Source organism: Salvelinus sp. IW2-2015, unplaced genomic scaffold (assembly GCF_002910315.2).
Source record: "Salvelinus sp. IW2-2015 unplaced genomic scaffold, ASM291031v2 Un_scaffold2048, whole genome shotgun sequence".
Taxonomy (NCBI): Eukaryota; Metazoa; Chordata; class Actinopteri; order Salmoniformes; family Salmonidae; genus Salvelinus; species Salvelinus sp. IW2-2015.
This window is the reverse complement of record NW_019943392.1, coordinates 13465-27910: the sequence shown is the minus strand read 5'-3', so window position 1 is coordinate 27910 and position 14446 is coordinate 13465. Positions and strand designations below refer to the sequence as shown.

Sequence of the window (14446 nt, the reverse complement as noted above, 5' to 3'; positions counted from 1 at the left end):
CAATGCTACTATTCAGTCAGTAGCTTCTCCCCAGCCTGACTATTCCCCAGTCGCTAGTAGTCATCCTCCCAATTGGCTTACTATTAGATTCCCTGTAGCGATACCTTCAATGCGTACTATTCACCTTGAAATTTTGTCGCATCTCAATGCTACTATATCAAGACAGAATAAGGCAATCTCCCCAATTTGCTTACAATATTGATGAGCGAGTGGGGACATAATCGTCTAATGCTAACTCTTGCCGACTGGCACATGTTGACTACTAGCCATTTTGTCAAATGCTTACTAAGAGTATCTAGACCCCAAAGATTGAAAGATAAAACCAAGAAACATAGTTACCACTCTCCAGTCTGATTGCTATAGTGCGAGATCAGTAGTTCATCTCAATCGCTTACTATTCAGAACCATTAGCATTCAGTGGCACTATTCCCAGAGTCCCCCACGGGTCCCACCGACGTATTGCATCTCCGTAGTGCTACTATCAGTCCAGTAGCATCTCAGTGCTACATATCATCAGTAGCACTCAGTGCTACTATTCACGTCAGTAGGCATCTCAGTGCTACTATTCATCAGTAGCATCTTCAGTGCCACATATTCAGTCCCAGTAGCATCTTCCGTGGTGCTACTTTTCCCTCCAATTGTCCTCGATTAGTATGCTCGATCCTTGCTATTAATTGCTTTACCTATTTTCCACAGACCCAGTAAGCCAATCTCAGTGCTTACCTATTCCAGTTCAGTAGAGTCTAAATGCATCCCACAATTGTCTAGCTCTATGTTTCTCACTTGTACCAGCCAGCTCAAGGCGATATATTTCTCACTGTCTCCACAAAATTATCAATCCTCCAATGTTCCCTTGACTCGTGAGGCATGCGGCGGAAGAAGACTATCCTATATTCATGTACCCACAAAGTCCAAGCTTTCTTCTATACATCTCAACATTATTCAGTCTCCCACTTCCCGTGAAAAGTAGCATTCCATCTAGTGATGCTACATTCAGTGCCTTTAGTAGCATCATCAATAGTACTATCATTTCTCGAGGTAGCATCTCAATGAGACTATTAGAGCAAGTAGCATCTCATCAACATATTCATCAGTAGCAGCGTCATTGCTTAGCTACTCAGTCAGTTAGCATCTCCAATGCTAACTCATTCAGATCAGAGTAGCATTTACCAGTGCACACTACTGTGCAGGTTCTTAAAGAGGAGGACAGAGAGCATCTCGGCTATATTCAGTCCGCTACGTGTAGCTGGGCAATCAGAGTAGCTACTATTCAGAACAGTAGCAACTCAGTGCTCGACTATAGAGAGTCAGCAACCTCCAGTTAGCTTACTATCTCAAGACAGTAGCAACCTCCAAGCTCCTATCTCAGGATGCGAGCTACATGTCTAATTATGCACACAAATGGACATACTATATCTTCGAGTCAGGCAATCTCAAAATGAACTCACAGTGCAGAGTCTTCGAAAAGTTAGAGCATCTACTCTAGTAGACTGACTAGTCAGACACTCAGAGTCGCATTCTGCTCACAGAATGCTACTCTAGAGCTTAGACACAAAAGATATATACTCGCTTCTGAAGTAATGCCAAGGTTTATTGCTTATAACCATAAAATTTAAGGTTAACTCATGCAATGAGCCGCACAGTGAGAACCATTAGGAAGGAAGAGTGGCGTGAGTCTGGGTTTTAACACACAACGTTCAATGCACCCTATGGCCTGGTCAAAAAGTGTGCAACCGTACACCTATGGCCCGGTCCAGGTTGGTGGCAATACCTAGGCCTGGTCAAAGGTAGTGCATCTAAACCCTTATGGCCCTGTGCTCATAAGATAGTAGCATACTACCCAATATGGACCCATTGGATCACTGAAAATTAGTGCACTACCCTATGGGCCCTGGTCAAAGAGGTAGTGCTTACCTTAGGGCACCTTCATCATCGCTCCATGGGCCCTGGTCAAGGTATTTGGCACTACCCCTTGGGCCATGGTCCAAAGGTATAATGCTAACTACCATATGCCCTGTCAAAAAGGTGAGTATGCAACTTAACTAATGAGGCCCCGGTCCAACCGGATTATGTGTGCCTACCCATAATGGGCCGCTGCTTCTGGTCAAGTGCACGAACCCTAAATGGCCCTGGTTCTAATGTAAGTGCACCTACCCTATGGGCCCTTGGTCCAAATAATGGTGTAGTGCACGTAAATAAAAGCCGAAAGCCCTAAGATCATGTAAAAGAAAAGCATAACCACTGGTCTCAAATCAGTCTATTAAAGGTGCACTATATACCGGTTGCCAATTTGGAACATAACATCATGAATAAAGAAAACTAATGAGTGAATGTATTTTCATGATGTATAAAATAGAGAAACCAAGATAATCTTACCTAAACTACAACCCCTCCAATAATCTCATTCTAGGAAGTAATTTATCTTAGTAAAGAATTGAACACCCATGATAAATTCACAAGATCTAACACTCGGTTAGAATTAAGAAGTTTTCACGTATACAAATGACCACATAGTAAACCAATTCCTATACACCACTGCAGTCATCTGGGTTTATTTTAAAAAAATAAGTGAGTTCAAGACCCCAGGACTTCACTAGAGACGGAGTTCCAAATCATATTATATGACACAAAAAGCCAACCCGGGCAAACCCCCGTCTCTTATGCGAGTGAAATCCCCCACCCCCCCCCCCAGTGAGTGTCTATTGTGAATGAGCTAAATGAGGCCTGAAATAAGTAACTCAAAAATTATGTACTCTATTTAGGAGTCTTGGGTCTCGGTCATGCTCCTAGGTAGAGTCTGTATGTGGTTATGTCCCCCTATATAGTAAGTCCTGTCTGATTTCATATGTCCCTATAGAGTCTGTTGTTATGTAGTGCCCATGGACTGAATGCGGTTATGACGAGGAGTCCAACTGCTCTTCAGTACGTTCCGATGTGGTTATGTGGAGTACAAAGTGTCCTAATGGATGTCGTGTGGTCTTTATTGATCGATAGTGAGGAGTACGTGTGGATCAATGATAGTCCTATGCGCGAGCTAGTACGAATCTCCCCCACAGGTCATTAGAGTACCCTGTGGTATGTAAGTGGGTACTATTTTAGCCCCCGTAGATGGGTGTCTATGTACATATAGCGAGCAGTTGTTTTATGCGCGATTTATGCCACAGTTATAGTCCCTAGTGCGCTAAATGTCCTCAATAGAGGTCCTGTTGGTTAATGTAATTGTCTATTGGTAGCTATGTGTTATGTCCTTAACCCAAGTTCTATATGTCATTATACGTCTTTGGTCTATGTATGCCTATTCCTTGATGGGTTACTAATGTCCTAAATATTGGTCTTGCTGGTTTAGTGGTGCTGATAGAGTCCTGATGGTTATGAGTATATGTCTGTTTGTTATGTTATGTTCCTAAATGTAGCCAGACCCAGTTTTCCATTTTAACGTGTGCTGTGTTGTGTGGTGTCTCAATGTGGTGCTGTGTTTCAATTTGGTATGTGTGTGTGTTCTTGTGTGTGTGTATGTTCAAGCTAACATGCAACATTAGTCTCTCACAAGAGTAGCTACCATGCATGGCATCTTAGTCTGACAGCTGGGGTGAGAAAAACATCTCTCATCCCTCAGACACGTCCTAAGAGAGGTTTTGCTGTTGAAATCCCAGTAAGAAAGTTGGAAATACACAGCTTTTATCGTGTTAAATGTTTAATAATATTGACATATCAGTTGTGAAAACACAATTTCTCTAATCCACAAAAACATAATGTTGTTAAACAAAAAACCTTGCTTTAGTAGAAGATACCACTTCTGTGGTGAGAGACAGGAGGAAATACCATGTTAGAGTGGCGGTCGCGAGCAGTCTGGTCACCAGGTTAGAGTGGCGGTCGCGAGCAGTCTGGTCACCATGTTAGAGTGGCGGTCGCGAGCAGTCTGGTCACCANGGTCACCATGTTAGAGTGGCGGTCGCGAGCAGTCTGGTCACCATGTTAGAGTGGCGGTCGCGAGCAGTCTGGTCACCAGGTTAGAGTGGCGGTCGTGAGCAGTCTGGTCACCAGGTTAGAGTGGCGGTCGTGAGCAGTCTGGTCACCATGTTAGAGTTAAAACTCAGGACAGGATGGAATAACTCGTAGTCTTAGCAGTAGTACTCGCTGCCATTTCCCCCCCCCCAAAAAATCTAACATTTTATCGGAAAAGTAATACTCGGCATAATAAATAAAATAAATTAAACAACACATTTCAAATAAAATATTACCCGAAAACTCACCCAAAAAATTAACGCAAAACGAGAGGTTAGATTTTTTTTGGTCTAGTCATTTTTAAAAATGTTTTTTTTTAATCTTTTTTTTTTTTTTAACATCGTTCTTCAAAAAAATCGAGGACTTGAACACAGGAAGAAACCAGACATCATGGACTGTATAAAAAGCTCATACACACGTACAGTTGAGCATCACTCACCAGTGTTTTAATTTATAAACTCTTAGTGGGAATATTTCATTATTATAAATCAATAATCAATAATCAATAACAGCAGTACAGTAGAACGAAAGGAAGGTTAGAAGAAGATAAAAATGGAAGTTAGGAATAGTCTATGTGTGCATCCCAAATACCATCCTAATCCCTATATAGCGCACTACTTTCAACCTGAACCTGGACTAAAGTAGTGCACCGTAAAGGAATTAGGTTGCCATTTGGGACACAGACTATGGCTTGATAGGTTTCCAAGACCTGACAACATAAATATAGCTATCTACACGAGCCAATCAAACGTTCCTCCTAGTGGTTCACTATATAAGGTGGGAGACAAAAAAAAGCCTACAAAATAAAATCAATCGAAAATGTCCAACTACAACTACAACCATCAGGCAAGAAGAAAGAGAATGGAGGAGAACAAAAAAACCTGCTATTTCCTTCCCTCCATTCTTTCCCCCTTTCTTTCTTGTCTCAGGGACAGAAGTGAGAGCTGGAGAGAAGGATGGAGTGATGGAGGGATGGAGACGGACGTCATCAGTACGGCGCAAACTTCTGTCTCTCTGGTTTCTTCCCGATCCCATTGGCAGACGAAATCTTCGCCGTATAGATCTGGGCCTGAGCTTGGGCCTGAGCCTGGGCCTGGGCGGCGGCTGCATTGGCGGCAGGGTTGGATAAAGCCAGGTAGGGCATGGATTGGAGGGATTTCATGGATTGCATTCCGAGGAGGCTGGAGAGGGGGAGGGCCCCGTAGGGGTTGCCCATCATGGGGACTGCAGCGTGGGGGTGGTGGTGGGACATGCCGGGGCAGCCCATGGCAGCCAGGGTGGCAGCAGCAGCGGCTGAGGAGGAGGCGGGGGAGGGGGGTTGGGTGTAGGCCATGGTGAGGTCAGCAGAGGTCGACATGGAGGAAGACTGGGCGGTGGATTTGGCGGTCTCTAAACTGCACATAGGGATAGGAGGAGGACGATAGGAGGTGGAGGGAGGGAAGGGAGGGTGGAGGGAGGGAGGGAGGGAGGGACGAGGGAAGAGGAAAGGAGGGAAGGAGGGAAGGAGGAGTACCGGATGGAAACGGGTTAGAAGGTTAAATAAATAAAAGACATGTTAAAGAAAGTAAAAATTAAATAAATTAAATAAAAGGAGATAAAAAAATGTGTGTTTTGCTGGAGGTTGCAACAGATTACTGGAGGAGGGGTCTTTAGGACTCTCATGTGGGGAGAGGGTGCTATAAGTCAGGGTGATGGCTTGGGTAGGGGCTTGGGTAAGGGAAACAAATAAGTTCAAAGTTCATTAGGAATTTCCTTATTATTGTAAGATTCGAATATACATATTGCATTTGTCAATATGTAAATAAATATATATATTGCATATTGCGAATGTATTGTCTGTGTGAATACAATTTGTAACTTCTTACTAATATAGTGTAATTAGTAATATAGTGTAATTAGTAATATAGTGTAATTAGTAATATAGTGTAATTAGTAATAGAACATGTAGAATGTGTAATTCAGCATGGCTATAAAATGTTTTTTAGGGTAGAAGAATGAAGGAATGTTATGGTAGGACCTTGTAGCCCTACAGTCCAATGTTTTGCACTTCCTACTTCTAGGGTGTGTTCAAAATGTCACACTTTAACCTGTCAGATGCAACACCTGGAACAGAGACAGCGAGTGAACTGTAAACGCTCTAGTCGCCGTGTCGATCGGAGGCGAGAGGTCCTCAGAGAGCAGTCACGCAACATGAATAGACATCACAAGATAAAATATATTGTATTTAATCAGTGTGTTAACGCATCATTGTCATTAGTATCCTAATGCAAATGCGTTGCAAGTGTAGTTTTCTAATAGTATGGGTTGTTGTAGTCTCTCTCTCTCCGACACTCAGTAGTAATTGGTGAACTTAGACATGAATTGGCAACATCAGTACGACAACTCTTTTGTCCAAATGTGTAATTTGTGGAGATAAATGTGTAAAGAACCAGTAGAACTGAGTTTGGAGACATGAGTATCTAGAGACATGCTTCTTTCCTGATCATGTGACCTGACCAGGGGTCTTTCCTGATCATGTGACCAGACCAGGCTTCTTTCCTGATCATGTGACCTGACCAGGGGTCTTTCCTGATCATGTGACCAGACCAGGGTTCTTTCCTGATCATGTGACCAGACCAGGGTTCTTTCCTGATCATGTGACCTGACCAGGGTTCTTTCCTGATCATGTGACCTGACCAGGGTTCTTTCCTGATCATGTGACCTGACCAGTGGAATGAAAAAGGTGCCAGTACTCATTCTAATCTGACAGTATTGTAAGTCATATTTTAGAGCCAATTCAATAAGGTGTTGGACTCAAACAGCGCTCTGTACCAGTGTGTACCGGCCCAATTCAAGCACTGCCAGGAAGTGGTCCAGTTGCTGTGGCTACAAGATACTGTACACATCTTGTATCTTATCTTGTATCTTATCGTTTACATTGTTGTCCTGCTGGGTGGTGCTTTCTCTTACCAGGAAGTGGGAGAGGGAGAGGGAGGGGTGGTGCTGTCTCTTACCAGGAGGTGGGAGAGGGAGAGGGAGGGGTGGTGCTGTCTCTTACCAGGAGGTGGGAGAGGGAGAGGTGGTGCTGTCTCTTACCAGGAGGAGGGAGAGGGAGAGGTGGTGCTGTCTCTTACCAGGAGGTGGTGTTGGGTTAAGTTAATGGAGATGGTTGTTCCTGTGATGGTGATGTGTCTATCACTCTCCCTCTCCCCTCCCTCCTTCTCCCCTGCCTCTCCCCTCCCTCCTTCTCCTTCTTCCCTCTCTCTCCTCTCCCCTCCCTCCCTCGCTCCCTTCCCTCTCCCTCTCTACTCCGTGTGTGCTGTGCTCAGTGGTGGCAGATCTTTGTCTTACCAGGAGGTGATGAGGTATTGGGCCAGGTTGATAGAGATGGGGGTCCCTGTGATGATGACGGCTCTATCACTGGTGCTGTCCAGCTGGCTACCAATCTTAATCTGAGCACCTGACGCCTGGCGTATCTCATTGATCTTGGTTCCCTGACGCCCGATGATGGAGCCGATGAGCTGAAGGAGAGAGAGAGAGAGGAGAGAGAGAGGGGACGTCAGAATGTGGGAGGAGACCTGTGTGTGTTTTGATCTTGGTTCCCCGACGCCCGATGATGATCAGGTCAATGATGGAGCCAAGGAGAGAGGGAAGAAACGAGGACGCTTCACCAGACACTTGACAGATCACGTCCTTATTACTAAAACCCCAAAGGGAGTTAGTGTTGACAATACTAAATGTCCAGGGTACACTTGACAAACAGATGCCAATCTTAATGTGACTTCCCAGAATAAAGCATACCGTGCATTCGGGAAAGTATTCAGACCCCTTGACTTTTTCCTCATTTTGTTACATTACAGCCTTATTCTAAAATGGATTAAAAACATATTTTTTTATCTCATCAATCTACACACAATACCCAACGATGACAAAGCATCATTTTTTTTGTTTTTGTTTGTTTTTTTGCAAATCTATWAAAAAAAAGAAACTGAAATATCACATTTATATAAGTATTCAAAACCTTTACACAGTACTTTGTTGAAGAATTTTTGGTAGTGATTACAGCCTCAAGTCTTCTTGGGTATGACACTACAAGCTTGGCACACCTGTATTTGGGGAGTTTCTCCCATTCTTCTCTGCAGATCCTCTTAAGCTCTGTCAGGTTGGATGGGAGCGTCGCTGTACAGCTATTTTCAGGTCTCTCCAGAAATGTTCAATTGGATTCAAGTCCGGGCTCTGGCTGGGCCACCCAAGGACATTCAGAGACTTGTCCCGAAGCCACTCCTGCGTTGTCTTGGCTGTCTGCTTAGGGTCGTTGTCCTGCTGGAAGGTGAACTTTCGCCCCAGTCTTAGGTCCTGAGCACTACAAAACCGGTTTTCATCAAGGATCTCTCTGTACTTTGCTCTGTTCATCTTTCCCTCGATCCTGACTAGTTTCCCAGTCCCTGCTGCTGTAAAACATCCCCACAGCATGATGCTGCCACCACCATACTTCACCGTAGGGATGGTACCAGGTTTCCTCCAGACGTGACACTTGGCATTCAGGCCAAAGAGTTCAATCTTGGTATCATCAGATCAGAGAATCTTGTTTCTCATGGTCTGAGAGTCCTTTAGGTGCCTTTTGGCAAACTCCAAGCGGGCTGTCATGTGCCTTTTACCGAGGAGTGGCTTCCGTCTGCCACTCTACCATAAAGGCCTAATTGGTGGAGTGCTGCAGAGATGGTTGTACTTCTGGAAGGTTCTCCCATCTCTACAGAGGAACTCTACAGCTTGGTCAGAGTGAACATTGGGTTCTTGGTCACCTCCCTGACCGAGGCCCTTCTCCCCCGATTGCTCAGTTTGGCCGGGCAGACAGCTCTAGGAAGAGTCTTGGTGGTTCCAAACTTCTTCCATTTAAGAATGATGGAGGCTACTGTGTTCTTGGTGAACCTTGAATGCTACAAAAAAAAAATTGGTACCCTTCCCCAGATCTGTGCCTCGACACAATCCTGTCTCGGAGCTCTAAGGACAATTCCTTCAACCTCATGGCTTGTTTTTGCTCTGACGTGCACTGTCAACTGTGGGACCTTATATAGACAGGTGTGTGCCTTTCCAAATCATGTCCAATATATGTAATTTACCACAGGTGGACTCCAATCAAGTTGTAGAAACATCTTAAGGATGATCAATGGAAACAGGATGCACCTGAGCTTAATTTCTAGTATCATAGCAAAGGGTCTGAATACTTATGTAAATAAGATATTTCTGCTTTTTATTTTCAATAAATTAGCAACATTTTCAAAAAAACTGTTTTCGCTTTGTCATTATGGGATATTGTGTGTAGATTGCAGAGAATAATATATATATTTTTTACATCCATTTTAGAATAAGGCTGTACATAAAAAATATATGTAAAGATTTGTGTATCATGGAAACATTGTCTTGAGCATGGTTTAAAAACAAACATGCACTCCCTCCAATCCCCACAGTTTATGTCTCAGTGCATAACAGATCTACCAAGGAAAAGCTAATGACCTTCAGGGGTCAATTCCAATACCTTGTAAACCATACCGGTAGTTAATCTGTACACTACATCCAGCTACTCTAACTGCTACAGCCCATTGATCCCTCGCCTATACCCCTGGAAGGTAAGTGACTATTGATTTCTTACCAAGGTAACTTCACAAGTGTATTTGCTTCCTGGACACGAGTCAGACTAGTGTTTCTGTTTAGTGAGTCAGACTAGTGTTTCTGTTTAGTGAGTCAGACTAGTGTTTCTGTTTAGTGAGTCAGACTAGTGTTTTTCTGTTCGTGAGTCATAGCCTAGTGTTTCTGTTTAGTGGGTAATAGAATGATTGTGGCTGACCTAATAACTAGCCACTGAGAGATTGGGCGACTAATAAACTAGCCACTGAGTGATTGTGGACTGACCTAAATAAACTGGGCCACTGAGTGATTGTGGCTGACCTAATAACTTAGCACTGAGTGATTGTGGCTGACTAATAATCTGGCCACTGAGTGATTGTGCTGACCTAATAAAACTAGCCACTGAGTGATTGTGGCTGACCTAATAATCTGGCCACTGAGTGATTGTGGCTGACCAATAAACTAGCTCCACTGAGTGATTGTGGCTGACCTAATAAACTAGCCACTGAGTGATTGTGGCTGACCTAATAATCTGGCCACTGAGTGATTGTGGCTGACCTAATAATCTGGCCACTGAGTGATTGTGGCTGACCTAATAAACTGGCCACTAAGTGATTGAAGCCAACAAGGTCATCCATTCATCAATGGTTATATTCCTCTGTCAACTGGTCATCTCTGTATACCCGTCACAAGACCCACTGGTTGATGCTTATTTATAAAACCCTCTTAGGCCTCACTCCCCCCTATCTGAGATATCTACTGCAGCCCTCATCCTCCACATACAACACATGTTCTGCCAGCACACCCATACCTGGGTCGCTCGTCTTTTCAGTTCGCTGCAGCTAGCGACCGGAACGAGCTGCACCAAACACTCAAACTGGACAGTTTTATCTCCAGCTCTTCATTCAAAGACTCAATTATGGACACTCTTACTGACAGTTGTGATGCTTCTGTGCCAAATAATGCTTGTATCATGTTTTGTGGTGCTACCGTGTTGTGCTGTTGTCATGTTGTGTTGCTACCATGTTGTTGTCATGTTGTGTTGCTACCATGTTGTTGTCATGTTGTGTTGCTACCGTGTTGTTGTCATGTTTTGTTGCTACCATGTTGTTGTCATGTTGTGTTGCTACCATGTTGTTGTCATGTTGTGTTTCTACCATGTTGTTGTCATGTTGTGTTGCTACCATGTTGTTGTCGTTTTGCTACATGTGTGTTGTCATGTTTTGCTGTTTGCTACATGTTGTTGTCATTGTTTTGTTGCTACCATGTTGTTGTCATGTTGTGGTAGTTGCTTGTTGGTAACCATGTTGTTGTCATGTTGTGTGCTCCATGTTGTGTCATGTTTGTTTGTTGTCCTACCATGTTTTGTTGTCAACTGTTTTTGTGTTGCTACATGTTGTTGTCATGTTGCTACATGTTGTTTTCATAGTGTGGTTGCTACATGTTGTTGTCATGTTGTGTTGCTAACCATGTTGTTGTCAGACCATGTTGTGTCTGCTACCATGTTGTTGTAATTGTTTGTGTTGGCTACCATGTTGTTGTCATGTTGTGTTGCTTACCATGCTGTGTTGCTACCATGTTGTGTTGTCATGTTGTGTTGCTAACCATGTTGTTGTCATGTTTGTGTTGCTACTATGTTGTTGTCATGTTGTGTTGCCTACCATGTTGTTGTCATGTTGTGTTGCTTACCATGTTGTTGTCATGTTGTGTTGCTACCATGTTGTTGTAATGTTGTGTTACTACCATGTTGTTGTTTATGTTGTGTTTCTACCATGTGTTGTTAATGTTGTTGTTCCTACATGTGTTGTTATGTGTGTTGCTACCATGTTTGTTGTAATGTTGTGTTACTACCATGTTGTTTCTTATGTGTGTTTCACCATGTTGTTGTCATGTTGTGTTGCTACCATGTTGTTGTCATGTTGTGTTTGTACCATGTTGTTGTCATGTTGTGTTGCTACATGTTGTGTCATGTTGTGTTACTACCATGTTGTTGTCATGTTGTGTTGCTACGCATGTTGTTGTCATGTTGTGTGTTGCTACCATTTGTTGTCATGTTGTGTTGCTACCCATATTGTTTGTCATGTTAGTTTTTGCTACCATGGTTGTTGTCATGTGTGTGTTGCCTTACCGGCTGTTGGTGCTTTCACGTTGTGTCATGTTTGTCTTAGCTACTCTGATGTTACTACATGTGGGTTTCTGTTAAGTTGTACCTGTTGTATCTTTCTACCTATGACTTGTTAGTCATGTGTTTGGCTACTCATGCTGCTCATGTTGTTTGCTACCGCTAATGTTTGTTTGTCATAGTTGTGCTGCTTAACTTCAGAATGAATGTGTACATGTTGTATGTGTACATGTTCGCTCATGCTTGTTGGTTGTTCATAGTGCTGCGCTATGGTTGAGTCTGCATGGATTGTGTGATGCTACCATTGTTGTTGTCATGGTGTTTGCTACATGTTTGGTATGTTGCATGTTGTTGTTGCTTCTGCTGGCTCTCTTTATGTAGTGCTTGCTAGCAATGTTTGTTGTCTCGTATGATTGTGCTACTCTTCGCTCTAGTCAGTTTTGTTTTCCTAACCTATATTATTTGTATCCAGCCGTCTCCTGCAGGAGTTGCCACTATTGGGAGACCGTCAGTGGACTTAAGATTTGTTCCTTATGTCCTCGTCCTTGTCTTGTTGAAAAGGGTTTTATTATTATGTATTGTTGTAGTTTAATTCGTCTCTCTCTGTATTGATGTGTGTTGTACCTATATATATATTGATGTTCATATTATACCCAAGCACCACTCATCCTCCTTCCTTGCTACAGGGAATCTCTTTTCCTTTTGGTACTGGGTGCAGTGGTGAATAGAGCAATTTGTTCTGTATCCTGATCTTGCTCGGCTATAGCGTAAAAAGTTTAATTCCTCGGTCCTTTTTGAATCTAGTATAACAGCAGAGCTCTGCACTTAACTACATCAGGCAGTCTGCCTCACTCTAAGCCAGCCTTGGAACGTTCCCAGTGTTACACGGAGATCCGGGGTCAGATGGCCTGGCTTTCCTATTTGTTTGGCCTGGTTTATTTGTTACATCACGAGGGCATAGATAAGGGATCTGTCAAAGACAGCCAAGCCAGTGTCAGGATCGGGGCCTAGACTGGTTCAAGTACTATTCGAATATTTTCAAATATTGTAGTGTTTGATCTAGTCTAACCGAGTGATCTAGTCTAACCGGAGTGATCTAGTTCTCTACTGGAGTGATCTAGTCTAACCGCAGTGAGTCTAGTCTAACCGGAAGTGATCTAGTTTAACCCCTGATAGTGTATCTATGTCTAAAGCATGATGTGATCTAGTCTAACCCGAGTGTATCTAGTCTAACCGAGTGATCTAGTCTAACCGAGTGGCTAGTCTAGACTCACTAACGCGGAGTGATCTAGTCTAACTAGAGTGATCTAGTCCTAACTGGAGGGATCTCAGTCTAACTGGAGGGTATCTAGTCGTCTAACCGGAGTGATCTAGTCTAACCGAGTGATCTGAGTCTAACTGGAGTGATCTAGTCTAACCGGAGTAATCTAGTCTAACCGAGGTGATCTAGTCTAACCGGAGTGGATCTAGTCTAACCAGAGTAATCTAGTCTAAATGGAGTGATCTAGTCTAAACCAGAGTGAATCTAGTCTAACCAGAGTGGATCTAGTTTAACTAGAGTGATCTAGTCTAACTAGAGGGATCTAGTCTAACTAGAGGGATCTAGTCTTAACCGGAGTTGATCTAGTCTAACCAGAGTAATCTCGTCTAACCGGATGTGGGATCTAGTCTAACCGGAGTGGATCTAGTCTAACTGGAGTGATCTAGTCTAACCAGAGTGATCTAGTCTACCGGAGTTGATCTAAGTCTAACAGAGTGGATCTAGTCTAACTGGAGGGATCTAGTCTAACCAGAGTGACTTAGTCTAACCGGAGTGATCTAGTCTTAACCGGAGTGATCTAGTCGTGATCTAGATCTTTGCACTTTTTGCAACTACTCTATTGTTCATTGTGCAGTAAAAGCCTCAGATAATCATCAGTAAAAATGAGCCCAAGATATTTCACTATTTGAAATGACAAAAAAATGATTTCAAACAGTATTTGAACCCAGGTCTGAGAGGAAGCTTCGCACAGAGTCAGTGTCAGGGCAGAGGGCCTTTGTGGAGGGGACCTGATGTCAGGAGTTAGGTCGCTGATCAGAGAGATCCCTCAATGTCTCCTTTGTGGAGGGCCCTGATGTATATAGCGAGTTTAGGTTCCCTGTCCAGAGAGATCCCTATGTCTCCTTTGTGGAGGGGCCCTGATGTCAGGAGTTAGGTCCCTGATCCAGAGAGGATCCCTATGTTCTCCTTTGTGGAGGGGCCCTGTATGTCAAGGAGTTAGGATCCCTGATCCAGAGAGATTCCCTCAATGTCTCCTTTTATGTGGAGGGGCCCTGATGTCAGGAGTTAAGGTCCCTGATCCAGAGAGATCCCCATGTTCCTTTGTGGAGGGGCCCCGCCCCTGGGATGTCAGGAGTTAGGTCCCTGATCCAGAGGAGATCCGCTATGTCTCCTTTGTGGTGAGGGGCGCCCTATGTCCAGGATGTTTAGGTCCCTGATGTCTTTAGAGAGATCCTATGTCTCCTTTGTGGAGGGGCCTGATGTCAGGATTGGTCCCTGATCCATGAGAGATCCCTATGTCTCTTTGTGGAGGGGCCCCTGATGTAGGAGTTAGGTATCCTGACTCAGGAAGAGATCCCTATGTCTCCTTTGTGGAGGGGGCCCTGATGTCAGGAGTTAGGTTCCTGATCCCAGAGAGATCCCTATGGCCTCTTTTATGTGTTGATGGGGCCCCT

At 43.8% G+C, this 14446-nt stretch overlaps 1 protein-coding gene across 1 annotated transcript in view; it reads right to left on the bottom strand.

Annotated features, from left to right (window-relative positions):
- Nucleotides 1-3838: 3838 nt before the first annotated feature.
- Nucleotides 3839-14446, bottom strand: part of LOC112072803 (poly(rC)-binding protein 4-like) — a 22390-nt gene continuing 11782 nt past the window's right edge. The window contains exons 3-4 of the mRNA XM_070439938.1: nt 7336-7505; nt 3839-5399 (exon numbers count right to left, since the gene is read on the bottom strand). Of these exons, the coding sequence (XP_070296039.1) occupies nt 4994-5399; nt 7336-7505 (576 nt within the window). The 3' untranslated portion in view covers nt 3839-4993. The remainder of the gene's footprint in view (nt 5400-7335; nt 7506-14446) is intronic.